The sequence below is a fragment of the Pseudophryne corroboree genome, chromosome 6 (genome assembly GCF_028390025.1).
Source record: "Pseudophryne corroboree isolate aPseCor3 chromosome 6, aPseCor3.hap2, whole genome shotgun sequence".
In the NCBI taxonomy this organism is placed as follows: domain Eukaryota; kingdom Metazoa; phylum Chordata; class Amphibia; order Anura; family Myobatrachidae; genus Pseudophryne; species Pseudophryne corroboree.
In genome coordinates, this window is record NC_086449.1 from 133,314,361 (window position 1) to 133,331,380 (window position 17,020).

At 42.8% G+C, this 17,020-nt stretch overlaps 1 protein-coding gene and 1 long non-coding RNA gene across 2 annotated transcripts in view; one reads left to right on the forward strand and one right to left on the reverse strand.

The window, feature by feature from the left end:
* Positions 1–1,222: 1,222 nt before the first annotated feature.
* On the reverse strand, positions 1,223–8,682 carry NEFM (neurofilament medium chain). Its single transcript, XM_063931866.1, has 3 exons — positions 7,495–8,682; positions 6,393–6,517; positions 1,223–3,451 (listed from the first exon to the last, which is right to left on the reverse strand). Exons 1-3 carry the CDS (start codon positions 8,530–8,532, stop codon positions 1,774–1,776), a joined length of 2,841 nt encoding a protein of 946 aa, XP_063787936.1. The 5' UTR covers positions 8,533–8,682; the 3' UTR covers positions 1,223–1,773.
* LOC134936686 (uncharacterized) overlaps positions 3,406–17,020 on the forward strand; it is a 102,893-nt gene continuing 89,278 nt past the window's right edge. The window contains exons 1-2 of the long non-coding RNA XR_010180535.1: positions 3,406–3,477; positions 16,087–16,184. This is a non-coding gene — a long non-coding RNA (uncharacterized LOC134936686). The remainder of the gene's footprint in view (positions 3,478–16,086; positions 16,185–17,020) is intronic.

Here is a 17,020-nt window from a genome sequence, read left to right on the forward strand (position 1 = left end):
ACATCCCGCCCACAGTGATTAAGGGGTCTATTTACTAAGCCTTGGATGGAGATAAAATCAACGGAGATAAAGTACCAGCCAATCAGCTCCTAACTGTCAAGTCACAGGCTGTGTTTGAAAAATGACAGTTAGGAGCTTATTGGCTGGGACTTTATCTCCGTAGACTTTATCTCCATCCAAGGCTTAGTAAATAGACCCCTCAATGATGGTGAGTTAGAGGTGTTTCCTATGAACAGGTGAAAATACTGTATATTCCAAAATGACCCATTTCTCCCTTAATACAGTGATCTGCTTATGTTTAACATTGTATTTTTATCTTACAATAGTCAGGACTAAATTAAATAATCCATATCACATAATTGGACAACATATTGAGAAAATGGGAACAGATCCTGCAGCATTTGCATTTATTAGTAGCTGTAGTGGCTAATGCACTGTGTCCAGCCATGCATCTAGCCCATATTTACTAAGCGGTATGTTGCCAGTATTGCCCTTTCAAATCCTGCAGTCAGAACTGTCAACAAGCTTTGAAAAGTCACTGCTTAGTAAATATCCCCCTAATAGTTTGTTTCAGAAGCACATTAAAAAACGTAATTTATATTTTTCCAAAAACCCTGCTTTCTTGATTTTTGAATCTCCTTGGGTCTCTAATTACTTAAAGTTGTCAATAAATAATTGTCTAAAAATAAAATCCTTCATTAATTATAAAAAAACACAAGAAGTTTGGAAATTCGAGAACAAATCCTGCTACCACCAAATCTGACTCTTCACCAAATGCATTACCAGCACTTGGCTATGGTTAAGTAACAAGTCAATAATGACATAAAAGTACCATAATATAATCAACCAGTATTATGCTTGTGTAGAATATGTAATAGCCCTATTACATATAGGGCCCTATTATGGATATAAAATTATATTTTAAATGGATTTGTCAATCTACACACCATTGATACCAACATTTTAAGACCTTAATCAATGTTCATGAGAATACAGCCAATCAAATAACTACGATCTAGTGACATCACTAAGCCATAAAATAGCAAGTTGCATTCAGATTAATATTGTTTGAGTTGTTTGAGCCTACAAAATGGGTGGTTGCTTTTTCAGGAACATTAGTACAATCCACAAAATGGCTACCTCCAAATTTATTAGGTGACAGTTCTATTTTAAAGGCATCCAGTGAAAAGAATCATCTCAGATAATAAGACAACAGGCACTATTTCCAATACAACCTTTTATTGAGCAAGGTTTGTTTTTACATAAACTGACAGTTAGCTATGGTAAACTCGTTCAGGTTCTCCCATGACCTACAGTCTGTTAATTGCACCAGTGAGGTAAACATAAGGATAGGTTTCTTTTATTAAGGCGAGAAAACTTCAGTTTCCTGGTCCCCTCCCTCCCTTTTTTTTGGCTCAGATGGTTCTTTGCATAATTCAGCTCAGGACTTTTCAAAAAAATCACTAACCTTGTCCCAGACCCACAACAACTTAGGATTCGCTCCTCTCTGTTCCATCTTTCACAAATCATGCAATATTTTTTTGTATTTGTTGTTTTGTGAATTCCCCAAGTTGTGTGGTAAGGGCACATCTAGAGCTTGCATGCATTTCCCCGCCCAGTATTGCACAGAAAGTAATATTACAGTGTCTGGAGCCCCCACCCCACGAGAGAACCCCTTCTGCTAGAAGCCCATTTGAAGCTGTCACGTTACATGCAGTTTATCTTATGGCTTTATCAGTCCTGCTGCTTGCTGGAAGAATTATTACTATGTTCTCACTTATCTTCAGTGACTTCCTTGACCACTGCATGTGATGTGACTTTCTCCACCTTCTTTGTAGATACCACTTTCTCCTGGATGGTTTCTTCCTGTTCCTCTACTTTTTGGGTAACTGTCACTGACTTAGTGATATATTTGGTACCATCCTCACCCTCACTGGTTGTGGTCTCAATCTTTTTGGTGATAACAACAGTTTGCTGGCTCTTAGAGCTGTCCTTATCTTCTGAGGGGCTGTCATCTAGCCCATTAGTAACTAAGTCTTTGTCTTTGCTATCCTCTGTTTCCTCCTCTACATCTCCATTTACTGCTATGTCTTCTTTCCCATCATCCCTAGGACTGCTTTGTTCTTCTTCTTTTGTTTCTTCTTTCTCTGTCCCTACAGATGCTACTTTCGATACAGTGATGGTCTCCTCCACACTTTTCTCTTCTGGGGTCTCTGCTTTCTTCTCCTCTATTTCAGTTTTGTCATCATCACCTCCAGCTTCCTCCTCAGCTTTGGCATCTCCTTCCTCTCCCTCTTCCTTCTCTTTTTCCTCATCTGTTTCTGCTTTCTCTTCTGAACTTTCAGCTGCCTCTTTCTGTTCTTCCTCTTCTCCTGCTATTTCCTCTGTTTCCTCTCCCTTCTCTACCTCCTCATCATCTCCACCCTCTTTCTCTTCCTCAGTTTCCTTCTCAGTCTTTTCCTCTTCTGTTGCTTCCTGCACTGCTGCCTTTACCCGTACAATCTTGGTCTCCACAATAGGCTCTTCAATTACTTCATCTTCTTGTGTTTCATCAGCTGTCTCTTCCTCTGCACCTTCTGCTTCCTGTTCAGTATCTCCCTCCTCTTTCTCCCCTTCTTCTTTTCCCACTTCTTCTACTGCATCTTCCTCCCCACCTTCTTCTACCCCACCTTCTTCTTCCCCACCTTCTTCTTCCTCACCTTCTTTCTCCCCACCTTCTTCTTCCCCACCTTCTTCCTCTGTTTTTACTTCTTCTTCTGCTTCCTCTCCTTCCTTTTCTACCTCATCTTCTCCCTTTTCTACCTCATCTTCTTCTGTCTTTTCCTCCACCTCTGCTTCTCCTTCCTGTGCATCTCCTTCCTCTGCTTGTACTTCAGCTTCATCCTGTTCTACAACCTCTTCTGCATTCTCTCCCTCTTCCCCTTCCTCTTCCTGCACCTCCTCTTCTACCACTTCCTCTGCTTTAACTTCCTCTTCATCACCTTCCTCTTCCTCTTCTGCCTCTTCATCTCCTTTCTCTCCTTCTTCTGCCTCTTCCTCTTTTTCCTCATCTTCTACCCCAGGTGCTGCTGCCTGTACAGTAGATTCTACAGCTGCTACAATCTCCTCTTCGACCTCACCCTCTCCCTCCTCCTCCTCCTCCACCTCCTCCTCATTTTCCTCCTCTCCTTCATCTCCCTCCTGTTCGTCTCCATTCATAAGGCCTGACGCAAACTCTTCTGCCATAGCAGCCAATGCAGCTTCCATGTCTGACCTTTCATCTTCAACTTTGGTCTCCTCAATGATCTCCTCCACAAACTTGTGTTGCACTTTAACTCTAGGAGGCTCTGCTCGTGATTGCTGTACTCGGGTGGAGCTAATTGTGATAGGTGCCTGTCTGTGTGATGCTGAAGGACCTGTTGACATGCCAGAGAATGTGCTGAATCGTGTTTCTTCACCCTCAAGAAGTTTCCTATGGAGAAAAGCAATAAACATAAGGTAAAATACTCCAGTGTCAGAAATAAGGGCCTGATTCAGACGGAACAAAATCCACACGCAATGCCGTTGTTCACATAGTTGAGCAATTATTTACAACTGCGCAAATGCAAAATTTTCTGGAAAACCCCTATGATGCATACATTACGCAGAGTGTATGCTCAAATGTGCTGTTGCGATTGATTCAGACGGTCTCAGAAATGTGCAGGAATAATTATGGGCTTTCCCAAGTGGTGACAGGGAGGTTATTAGTGTAGCACGCAAAAATAGACTGTTTAATGGATGTATTATAGGACTGTAATGGGTATAAAATGCAAGCGGCACCAATCAGTATTACAGTGTGCATGGGCGCTAAGAGTGGGTGTTTCAGATCTTGCATATTCGGCTGCACAGAAGTACACAAGGGGAGGAGTTTGTATACCATTTGCATAAACTCGCAGATTGGTGATTGCCCATAGACGCTGCTGTGTATGACTCAGGTACTAAGGCCCTCATTCAGAGTTGATCGCTCGCTAGCTGTTTTTAGCAGCAGTGCAAATGCTAAGCCGCCGCCCTCTGGGAGTGTATCTTAGCTTAGCAGAAGTGCGACCGAAAGGAACGCAGGATGGCGGCAAAAAATTTTCATGCAGTTTCTGAGTAGCTCCAGACCTACTCCTACCTTGCGATCACTTCAGTCTGTTTAGTTCCTGTTTTGACGTCACAAACACGCCCTGCGTTTGGCCAGCCACTCCCGCATTTCCCCAGGCATGCCTGCATTTTTCAGCACACTCCTAGAAAACGGTCAGTTACCTCCCAGAAACGCCCCATTCCTGTCAATTACTCACCGATCAGCAGTGCGACTGAAAAGCACCACTAGACCTTGTGTGAAACTGCATCGGCTTTTGTGAAAGTATTTTGCGCGTGCGCAGTGCGCACCATACGCATGCGCAGAAGTGCCGATTTTTTGTCTGATCGCTGCGCTGCGAACAACGGCAGCTAGCGATCAACTCGGAATGACCCCCTAAATGAACAAATATGCAAAATCCCTACAATTAACTGGTGTACATCCAATATGAGTATATATGAATTGTACTATACACTATACTAGAATCAAATATCTGTGATATATTTATATAGAATATTTCTGATATTTTAGATCAGTGGGCCAGGCAAGTCTTTACCCCTCTCAAGATGTTTTTTTGGAGCATCACTTTCACTGACATCTCCTTTACTATATATATTTTTTTTTTTACATTTTATCTTTTTATTATGTTATTCAAATTGCAGTAATGCAATTACTTCTGTAAGTGCATGGATATAGCAAGAAAATATAAATAAAAAGTAATATTTACTAAAAAGTTAAAATACTGTTGTTGCATTTTAGTGCATGCTAATGTAAGAGTCTTATCATGCTCCTATAATACATTTTCAGAACGCTGGGAATCTATTTTTAATCATATCATAATGGAGTTTATTTAAACCATGGCACAAGATGCTATGGTGAATTACAACCCAAAGTGTCCACATATATAAGTTTTCATCTGAATGGTCACTAGATTTGTACAAGCTGATAACCGTTTTATTGCACATCATGTGGCTGCTGCAGATTTGAGCTTATGCCTGTTGGGCAAATAAATGTTGTGTGATTTTGCACAACACATCCTCTGGAACAGAGCATACCCAAATGAAGGCAAAGGAAAATGTGTACTATTACAGTCGTGTCTCCACTTGCATCTGAGGAGGCATAAATGGGCGGTAACTGAGCATTCTCACATAGGCAAAGGTAAGAGAGGGCGTGTCAGTGAAACTGAGAGCTATGCAGGGCTGGATCGAAGCATAAATATGCCTGCTTCCAGGGATATCATTTGCATTGAGTATAGTCTGCACAAATGATGATGATGAGTAGGAAACTAAGTACACTAGTAGGAGCAGGTGCTCCACAAAACTGCATGCATCTCTGCATACACATATAGACATATTTTGCCATACACCCTGCAGCTAAATTGTTTTCAAATCTGCACTTTGTGGCTTCAATTCAATTGGGCATGACTAAGTTGTACCTGCTAAATGCCGCGCTTGTGGTACCGCTGGACTTGCATATTTTTGTTCTCCACGAGTCTGGAGTTAGATTGGCACAGGATCGCCCCCCTCATTTCTAATTTTAAAAAAGACCCCTATGTGTTTTTATACCAAGTATTTATTGTTTGACTATTATGTGAGGATTCTTTTATTGTTTTTTAGGATCCCATCCCTATCCCTACTGCCTATCACTACATATTTTACAGAAGATCCTATAATAAACTATGCTATGGGTTATTGTGTCTTTCTGTTGTTTTCCTACACAGCAAAGTCATGGGACCTGTGTAGTTTACATGCTTTGACATTTGTTTTCATTTTGCAAACTCATTTGCACTGCTCACATATTACTGAGTTTTACAGGGCAAACTAATCATCAAAGCAATGCATTTTGTCTTGAATTAGTCTAAAGACTAATAGCAGCTACAGTACACATATATGTGTTGTAAGTTTTATACTGTAGTAAGTGTAATTATTGATTTAGTCTTACGTTCTAGCTGTTTTGTTAAATCTACAGCTTTTTTTTATCCTCTAGAATGTAATTATAAGAAATGTTTTGTGTAATTTCCATATGTATGCATCACACAATTTATTGGATTACATTACAATTAGTATTTATTTTTTAAAGAAATTCCATCCTCAGTGTGATTTTACAGGTATTTCTATTTTAAGAGGCTTTTACATTGTTTTATTATGTATATTACTTTGGGGTCCATAAACTGCACATATTTTGTAGGGTTTATTGTTTTTTTTTTTAATTATATGATATATTATAGTCATCCCTTGCCTCAAAGTTTTTCCATCCTGCTTCTGTCTGCAGCCTCTGCAGTGCTATTAATATTCTGCTGGCTCTGCCCTCATACCTGTATGCAGCGATTTCTATATCCAGAGCCATCTTGACATTGAGAAGATCCTGGTATTCTCTCAGGTGGCGGGACATCTCCCATTTTGTTCCTCTTAACTCATTGTCGAGCTGCTGGATGGTTTCCTATGGGAGGAAGGGACCCAGTGATGAGAATTTACAGCTTAATAGAGATGTAACAATAATAGAATCAAAACAGGGTCTCTGAAACACTGCACCATATACATATACTGTCATACTGCAGCACAAATACAGTCAACCACACCCCCTATATATAAGATGCTTTCACACTTTACTGCACAAACTGTCTCATTGCACCAAGGTCTGAGACAGCTATTCTAACCCACTGAACACCACATAAATCTACAGTGCACCACGCCTCCTTCCCTTGCACAATGCTCTAATACATGCTTTGTCATTGTACCACACCCTAACTACAGAACGGTCATAATGCGTCACATTGCCCCACACAAGCTCCTCCTTCTTAATATAATGTAGCCACACTGCGTCACGATTGCAAAAGAAGAAAAACCCCGACCCGCACCACACCCCCTACACAACACAGACACGTGTTACTGCAGAATATGCAAGAAAAAGCGCAGTGCGCCCTCTGGTCTGACACATGTGCAGCTGTAATGCCACAAATGACACACCTACTGTACGGGGGAACTCCTGTCTTCCAAAGCTTCTGGCTTGCACGGGTCTGATGTCTAATAGCTTCTTGGTTGTATATTACAAATACATTAAACCAATATAGCAAATCTTGTCGTGCAAGTTAAAAAACAAACATTTTACTTACGTTTAACTATGGATCTAGATCACAGTATTTACAGCCTATATATTAATTTCAATCGTTCCGGAAACCTTCTAAGCCTGCGCTTTAACCTACGGTACTTCTATGCAAAACTGCAAATGCTAACCTGTACTAACAAAACGGCTGAAGCAGCTCTCACATATCCTACAGATTCCTACAGTACAGTCCTGCGTTTCAGCACCGCGGACAGCTCAGTTCTAGATTTCATGCCACATTTGCTGTTACAGCACCTTGGACAGGTCATTTCTCAATTCCTATACTCTGTGACTAGTACATTCACTTACTGTACCTGGTAACTGGTCAAGTCGAGGTTGTGTCTCTCCTCTATATCGTTCAGCTGCCTTTCCAGCGACTCTTTGGTGCCCCGGACAGACTCCAGCTCCACGCTCTTGCTGTTTAGTTGCCTCCTGTACTCCGCTATCTCATCCTTGGCCGACCTAATAGCCTCCTTGTTCTGCTCCGCTGCCTCGGTGAGTTGGGCATATCTGTTTTTAAAGACTTCCTCTGTCTGTATCATGTTACTGTTAGAGTGCCCCTCCAGCTGGGAGCGGATTTCCCTCAGGGCAGAAGCCAGGTCTGTCTTCTGGAAATCTTTCCTTTCCACCGTGATGTGTGAGGCCTGGATCTGAGCCAGCAGCTCGCCTACTTCTTCTTCATGGTTGTTGTTGAGGAAGGCTATCTCTTCCTGCAGGGACTGCACCTTCTTGTCCAACTCCACCTTTATTAAGGACGTGTCATCTATGTCCTTCTTCATGGACCTAATGGTAGCCTCCGTTTCGTCCCTAATTCGAGCCTCGTCCTCGTACCTGTCCTTCAGTCGCTGGAGGTCTTCTTCCAGGTGTTCAGAGTCCAAGAGAATCTGCGCCTTTTCGTGGTGGACTTGCTCCAAGTTGGAGCGCAACTCTCTCAGGTCCTGCTCATAGATGTCACCCAGTTGGCTGTACCCGCTTTGCTTTTGCCTCAGGGCCTGGATCTCTGCCTCAATCTCCTTGTTCTGCTGCTCCAGGTAGTGGACCTTCTCAATGTACCCAGCGAAACGATCGTTGAGTCCCTGTAACTGCTCCTTCTCGCTGGAGCGCACTTGCTTGAGATCCCCATTGTACCCAGCGGACTGACTGACATCCAAACTGTCACTGGAGCTGAAACCTCTGGGAATGGTCAGGTTGCTCCTCTTATAGGAGGAGGATACGGTGCTAGGAGAGCTGCGGGACCAGCTCTGAGATCTGAACCCGCTGGACGGGGAACTGCTGGTCCGGCTGTAGCTGGACCTGATCTCTGCCATCCTCCTATAAGAGGGGCTACCTAATGTGTCCAGAGAGTAGCTCATGCTGGAAGACTTTCTAGTGTGTATGTGGCTCACAGCGAAGGATCTTCTTTCTCCTGCCCTTTATATAGCCCAGGAAGATCAGCTAACACGGCAGGAACCGGCTCTCTGCTCCCTGATTGATCTGCTGCGGGAGGGGAGGAACGATTGCCTGGTCTACACGTGGGATGAGATTTCCTTGGTTTAGCGCTGTGCCCACCCCTCCCCCCTTTCAGTGTGCAGAAGAGGGGCTGATCTGGAAGGTGCAGGAATTGCAGCTCTTATCCCACCCAGCACAGCAGCATTTCCCTGCACACATGGCCAGCATAGCATGCTCCTGTTTATCAAGTTAAATGATCGCAAAACGACTTTACATCATGCACCCTGCTACATTGAACTGTATCCAAATTGCACACTGCACAGATAGAATGTAGTTGTAAATTCTACAGGCTGCCAGCGTGCTGCTTGCACGCTGTACTACACTACGTCTGGAAAATCATTATCTACAGTTCTCATTTGAGTGTACAGAAGCCTTTGTCAAGCAGAGTAATGTTCAGCACCTTGGACAATGACATTCCTGGTACTGTATCTCTGGTCACCGAGCGCAGTCATTGCTGGGTTTCGATGCTATCCATTACACATGAGCACAACTGTATCTAGGCTTCTGAAAACATCAACTACAAGTTACCTACAGCGATTACCAAAGGCGATAATCTGAACAAGTAGGCAATATTCTTAAGTCGTGGGTGTCCTGTACATAGGTGCCATAGGTCAGACACAGCCAAGCAATACACTGGTATGATCAGACCACACATTAGTGTCACCTGCCCCCTTCTAAAAGACATGTCCTTCCTATTTGGAAATGGGTGGGGTCAGGGTCCCTATGAATTAACATTTTGAAAAATTGAAATTTACACAAAAAATTCAGACTTCAGGTTAGGTCTGGACATCTAACATCCCTACAGAATTAATATTTTATAACCACTAACCCTTCATCTCCCATGGAGTAACGCTACTGAAGTATTTTTATGTTGTGGTCTCCAGGCAGAGGGAAGCAAGGGTGTGTTACAGATGTCTACTGTACAATATAAACACATGTACTACCAATTCTAGCATTATAGATTATACATATTTTTTAGACAATGTTTGCATGTGTATACTGATAGGTAGATAGATTGATTGATAGAAAAATCACAGAAACCCTGCACCCACCATAAATTATATACACTGCAAGCTGTTTTCTCTATACTTTATAAATAGGCAATGTTAGTTTTAAGACTTTCACAATTGGTTACCTTAAAAAAATGTTCTAGCAGTTGAAACTAACATTCCCTGTTTAGAAAGTATAGATAATACAAATTTGTGTCTATAATATTGTATATATGATGAATGCAAAGCTTCTGTGATTGTATTCAAATAATGTGGTTGTATACTACATGCACCCCCACTTATAGGAGTGGTGAGTGCAGTGGAGCAATATCTTTTGTATACAGTATGTAGATATAGCTATAGTAGATATGAAAAAAAAAACACATGGGTTTCTTAAAGCCAGGAAATCTTAACACATGCAGTTAACTCACACTCATTACATTTGGGTGGTATGGACTTGTAGAGTTTACTGCACACTTTTCATTTAGTTTTATCCTGATATATTGTCCTATATTGTTCTATACAAAGATGACTTTGAAGATCTAAATCTTGCATCTCTTCACATAAACGTTAATGATATGCAGAGTTACATTGATTTTCATGTATCCTGTACCGATCTATATTTATGGTATATATTCTATCCTATGTACAGCATAAAATATACTGTATATTATACACAGAGCTAAATGTAGATGCAGTATAACAAGAGTGGCCTTTTTCATGCAATTTAATTTGACTGATCAACATTTCTTAGGTCATTAGCCTTGGGTCCATGCATGAAAATAACAAGACATATATACTGCATATATATATAACATACTAGCATTTGCCCACAGCTTCACTCATGTGGATGCCTGTTATTGTTCAGCGGAACTAATTTTACAAAGACAGTAGCGCCATCAAATATTGTGATGTATATATTATTTTGTACATATTGGCCCTCATTCCGAGTTGTTTGCTCGCTAGGCGCTTTTCGCAGCAGTGCACACGCTAAGCCACCGCCCTCTGGGAGTGTATCTTAGCTTAGCAGAAGTGCGAACGAAGTATTCGCAATATAGCGAAAAGATTTTTCTTTGCAGTTTCTGAGTAGCTCGAGACTTACTCTGCCAGTGCAATCAGTTCAGTGCTTGTCGTTCCTGGTTTGACGTCACAAACACACCCAGCGTTCGCCCAGACACTCCCCCATTTCTCCAGCCACTCCCGCGTTTTTCCAAACACTCCCCTAAAACGGCCAGTTTCCGCCCAGAAACACCCACTTCCTGTCAATCACACTACGATCAGCAGAACGAAGAAATTTCTTCGTAAAGCCGTGAGTAAAAGAACAAACTCCATAGCAAATTTACTTGGCGCAGTCGCAGTGCGAACATTGCGCATGCGCAGTTTGCGGAAAATCGCTGCAATGCGATGAAAAAGAACGAGCGAACAACTCAGAATGAGGGCCATTGATCACAAAATTTCTTTGTAAACAATATTTGTATACAATATCTGCATTTTTTCATTCCGGTATTAACGCAAAAAGATGCTTTGGTCTACTAACTTGAGTCATGAGCAAGCCATGTAAAGCTGCCCATGGGAGAAGCAGCTGGTCCTGAGATCTACATCTGCAGCTATGATTGTTTGCCCCTACGACCTGTTGATCATAATAGTGAAGCAGACGCTTACAGGAAAGTGCAGGCAGTTGAATTGAAAATTAAAATTTTGGGTGATAAGGAGTATACGTGGTATAAACACAGTCTTACCTGCACCACATCCCATTAGAATCTTTGCCTCATTTAGTCTCCTCTGCGGAACAGTCACTTCAAGTCGGGTTCAGTTGTATAACTTGCGTGGAGTCAAGTTCTGCAAAAGCATGATCGGAACACCAACTTTCAGTGCACTGAGTGTTAGCCTCTGGTTTTTCCTTTAATGCTCCTCTCCCTGATGTCACATTGAGATCATACATACCTCAGTTTCTTTCTAGGTCACTAAGCCATACAATAGTGAAAACATGATCAAAAATTATCCAATTGTTTCGTGATGCAAGAATGAACAGACAAACAGACAGACAGACAAAAATCCCCCCTTTTTAAAAAAAATTTCCATAGTTTATAAACAGTCCTTAGAAGTATATTTTGCACAAATAAATTGCTCTGTATAGACACAACCCTTACAGATATTTCTGCACATAACACAAAAATACCCATGTAAAATGCAAGTGAAAAACATTTGTCTATATAACATCCATGTGGCCACTGTTGATGTGAGATCATGATGATAGTGACATCACAACTTGACCAGTTTTTTTAAATAGACACACCGGGGCTGATTCAGAATCGCACAAGAATGAGCTCCGTGGGAAAATAGCTGCAAAATCACTGTTTGCAGCATCTATGTGGCTGCTTCTTTCCAATACATCTTCCGGTGAGAGCCGTCATCATCGCTATCAGCACACCTTTGTACCTGTCCTATCCTTGTTGCAAAAGATCCATCTAAATCTGCTGGATATTTGCATATGTTTGCCTCTGAATAGGCTGACATTCTTTCTACACACATACAACACGCCCACAGCAAACTTATCCTAAGTACTAATGCCCCATTGCCGCCCTGTTACACCTTTTTAACCGCAAGAGGAGACTCATATGACTTTCATGATACTCTGAGCAGCCTCAGGGTTGGATTAAGCATTTGGGGGGCCAGGGCATTTAAGCCAGCCCCCTCCATCCACTCCTCCGGCCCTCCCCCTCTGGTCAGCATCTTCCCCACTTGTAATCCTTCTGCCCCATTGTCACCCGGTCCGCCCCTTCTTGTTATCTGGCCCTCCCCCATTGTCATCCAGCACACCTCCACTCATCATATGGCCCTGCCCCTACTCATGCGGCCCTTACAAAATGCATGGGACTGCACAGTGCAGAAGTGATGATCTGGCTGGGTGCATATGCACAGGCAGGGAATGGGACAACTTGCATATGCACGCTTGTGGAGAGTGGGACCTGAGCACATCATTATACACTTGGTGGTTTCTGGAGTGCCATGTGGATCTAAGGGTATTCTGTGTGTGGTGCATTGCGTATAAATGGACAATGGCCCTCATTCCGAGTTGTTCGCTCGTTATTTTCCTTGGCATCGGTGCGATTTTCCGCTAACTGCGCATGCGCAATGTTCGCACTGCGGCTGCGCCAAGTAAATTTGCTATGAAGTTAGGTATTTTACTCACGGCATTACAAGGTTTTTTCATCGTTCTGGTGATCGGAGTGTGATTGACAGGAAGTGGGTGTTTCTGGGCGGAAACTGGCCGTTTTATGGGTGTGTGTGAAAAAACGCTGCCGTTTCTGGGAAAAACGCGGGAGTGGCTGGAGAAACGGAGGAGTGTCTGGGCGAACGCTGGGTGTGTTTGTGACGTCAAACCAGGAACGACAAGCACTGAACTGATCGCACTGGAAGAGTAAGTCTCGAGCTACTCAGAAACTGCAAAGAAAAATCTTTTCGCAATATTGCGAATACTTCGTTCGCAATTCTGCTAAGCTAAGATTCACTCCCAGAGGGCGGCGGCTTAGCGTGTGCAATGCTGCTAAAATCTGCTAGCGAGCGAACAACTCGGAATGAGGGCCAATGTACAGTGGCAGTGATATGATTACAATATTCTAATTAGCATTTTGGAGCTATGGGACAGACATTCCCTTCGTCGGTCCTCAAGACACACCAACAGTCCAGGTATTAGTGATATTCATGCTTGAACACAGGTGACTTGATGAGTACCTCAGTTATTTTGATTTAATCATCTGTGCTGAAGCCTGGATATCAGTAATACCTGCACTGTTAGTGTGCCTTGAGCACTGAGGTTGGGAATGGCTGCTGTCATGTACAGTGTCATGATACTGAGGCACCCATAGTATATTTAGCCTGGCCAACTTGTGGAGAGTTATCAGGGCTAACCAGCAAAGACTCTAGCACTAAGACCATGCTTACCAAACTATCACCCATTTTTAGTACTGTGGATGGGGGAGGGGACATATTTTCACACACAAGCAAAATTCAGAAAAATAATATTTTATTTTTATTGACACAAAAACAGCAAAAGCAATAATGCACTTTATTGAAGGGTCCTTGTAATCATATTATAATGGATGTACGCAGACGATACAAGTACAACAATATACTGGTCTAGTACTAGTCCACTCTGAGTATCTGCTGTGTGCATGATTCTGTGCTGCAGAGACTCTTCTTCCTTTTACTGTCACCCCTCTTTCAGACGGCTTTCTGTCTCACAATACACACAGGAATTTCGGACTTGCTAATCCTCACAGTTTTTTTTACTTTAGCCTGATTCTTCAGTCAGTCCAGCGCGAGCCATAACTCTTCCCCAGTCCTGATGTGGTAGTCAGGTTTGCACAATAGATCTCCCACTACTCACTCATGATGAGATTTAGCCAGTCCCTATTACCAGTGTTTAACACCTTCATAGCTGATCTGCAGAGTATCGCCTTCTGGGTGCTCAGGTGTTTTTGCTGATGTGAAAAGAAGTAATCGATAGAAAAAAACAACAGTATTTTTCCCGGAAGGACAAAACCATTACAATCCGTTGTTTGTGAAGCTTGCCTTACGGGACATCATCTAACCAATTACCTGGAAGCCCAAACCAGCTGACCTTTTGCAGATCCAGTGCCATTGACAACATACACGGTCGAGTCATATTATTATGACCACCTCCTACACTTGATGTTGACAGCGCATAGCCCATGAAGTATGTCACGTGTCATGTGCTGGTTTGGTAGGTATATAGGCTGTCTACACAAATATCACTCGTTGCTGTTATGGGTAAAAGAGGCAATTTATCCGAGTTGCAAAAAGGGATGATTATTGGCTTTCAGGCCAAGGGTGGCAGTATTTCTGAAGCAGCGCAGTCTGTGAACTGTTCACGTGCTGCTGTGGTGAAGGTGTATCGTGACTGGACAAATGGCACCATTGCGAATAACCGACGTGGAAACTGCGGAGCACCACGTGCCATTGATGTGAGAGGTTTACATCGGTTACGAAGGTGCGTGAGGGACGACCGACACGCTACAGTGGAGCAGCTCACTATCAAAATGAACCTGGGGGCTACCAGACGTGTGTCTCACATAACAGTTCTGTCCGTCTAGCTGCTGTCCGTGCTGCACACGGCGGTTACTCTGGCCATTAGCAGGTGGTCATAATAATGTGACTCGACCGTGTATAACATGGTGTAAACATTAATTAAACACACACACACACACACACACACACACACACACACACACACACACACACACACACACACACACACACACACACACATTGCTGGGTGCAAGGTCCAGTGTTATCATATAACCAATTCATCCCCAATAGCAACAAAGCATATTGTGGAAAAATGACCAGCACATCCATCTAAATTCACAAGTGCACTATTCGTAGAATGTACTAATAATCTCTTATTTCTTAATGCATTCATGCCAGTATATCGAAATACATTACTTTTTGTCTAGATACATTGTTTTTCAGACGTATTTTATCCATCATATTTTCTTATTTTATCTGCCATTGATGTATAACTATTCTGTGATCTCTGCATTAAAGGACCACGTAAAACACTCTGCCTAGTAATACAATCCGTGATGCCAGAAGCAGATAGACATTTTTGCTTTGGGTTCAAAAAGAACTTATGTCACCACTAAGTTACACTGTTTTACTGCTATTACCTTGGTCCATTAAGGATGTCAGACATCTGAACACTTCAGTATGCAGACACTGTGACCCGTGAAAAATAAAGTTTTAGAGAAATTTCATTCCTAATTTGTGTGCAGTATATTCAGCACTCCTACCAGCTCTGACTACAAAGGTAATCTTAATACTCTGCAGACACTATGGCAGTATGGCCAGGCCAGCACTGAATACACTGCAGACACCACTGGGCACTATGGGAGACCACTGGGCACTATGGGAGTTGATATCCTGGCATACGGGATCCTGGCGCTCAGAATACTGGCTCCGGAATCCCGACAGCTGTCATAATACCGATCCTGGAATCCCGACAGATGGAGTCCTGAACGTAAGTATGCAGTGGGGCTAGGTTTAGGCTGGGGCTGGGGGAGGGGGGGTGAGTTAGGCTGCAGGGGGAGGATTAGGCTGCAGGGAGGGGGTGGTTAGGTTAGGCTGTGGGAGGGAGGGTTAGGCTGCAGGGTGGGAGGGTTAGGTTTAGGCTGCGGGGGGAGGGTTAGGTTTAGGCTGCGGGGGGGGGGGGGGGGGGGTTAGGGGTAGAGTTAGGATTAGGGTTACTGTGCTCCAGCGCCCCTGTCGGGATGCCGGTGCCGGTATCCCATACCCAACCCCTGTGGTCAGAGATAGCTTCAGTGCATGTACAGTGGTGCAGCAGGGAATACAATTCATAAAGCTGTGACATGCTAATTGTTCCGCCTATTTTGTTTGTCATACCAGGATGGTGGATTGTGAGTAGGAATAGAATAATCTGAAGCACACCCTAGGATGTCCTGCTTCCTGTGTGTCGCTCCTCCGCTGCCCCGTGTGACTGCCAGGTGAGTAGCTTCATTATGTCATCTACATTTTCACAGGTAAAATATGCCATTTGTTGTTCCTGTAACAATGTTTCATATTGTCCCAAAGTAATCAGTTTCATTTTCTTGCCTCATCCCCTCAAGGAGCTCGTCTCTGTTGTTAAGATGGGTGTAGTCACTAGTCAGATATTAGGGGTTACTTTTTAAATATAGTTTGCCATGGTGCCAATCCAAAATGAACGTATGAATCATTGGACTGCTCATACAGGTTGAGTATCCCATATCCAGAATGCTTGGGACCAGAGGTATTTTGGATATGGGATTTTTCCGTATTTTGGAATAATTGCATACCATAATGAGATATCATGGCGATGGGACCTAAGTCTAAGCACAGAATGCATTTATGTTTCATATACACCTTATACACACAGCCGGGAGGTAATTTTAGCCATTATTTTTAATAACTTTGTGCATTAAATAAAGTTTGTGAACTTTCAGACAATTCATTTATGTTTCATATACACCTTATTCCCAGCCTGAAGGTCATGTACTACAATATCTTTTAATAACTTTGTGTAGTAAGCAAAGATTGTGTACATAGAGGCTTCAGAAAACAAAGGTTTCACTATCTCATTCTCACTCCAAAAATTCCATATTTTTGAATATTCAGTATTTTTGGAATATTTGGATATGGGATACTCAACCTGTATATATAGATGTGGATGGTGGTTAACAAGAACACTTGATCTGCATTCTTGAAATACCAATTTCTCTGACGTCCTAAGTGGATGCTGGGGACTCCGTCAGGACCAAGGGGGATTAGCGGCTCCGCAGGAGACAGGGCACAAAACTAAAGC

Bases quoted from the DNA above. Each gene is read 5' to 3' on its own strand.
- NEFM (XM_063931866.1), bottom strand. From the start codon at position 8,532: ATGAGCTACTCTCTGGACACATTAGGTAGCCCCTCTTATAGGAGGATG. The intron at 6,518-7,494 runs GTACAGTAAGTG...TTCCTCCCATAG, and splicing joins TCGACTTGACCAGTTACCAG to GAAACCATCCAGCAGCTCGA. The intron at 3,452-6,392 runs GTATGAGGGCAG...TTTTCTCCATAG, and splicing joins ATAGAAATCGCTGCATACAG to GAAACTTCTTGAGGGTGAAG.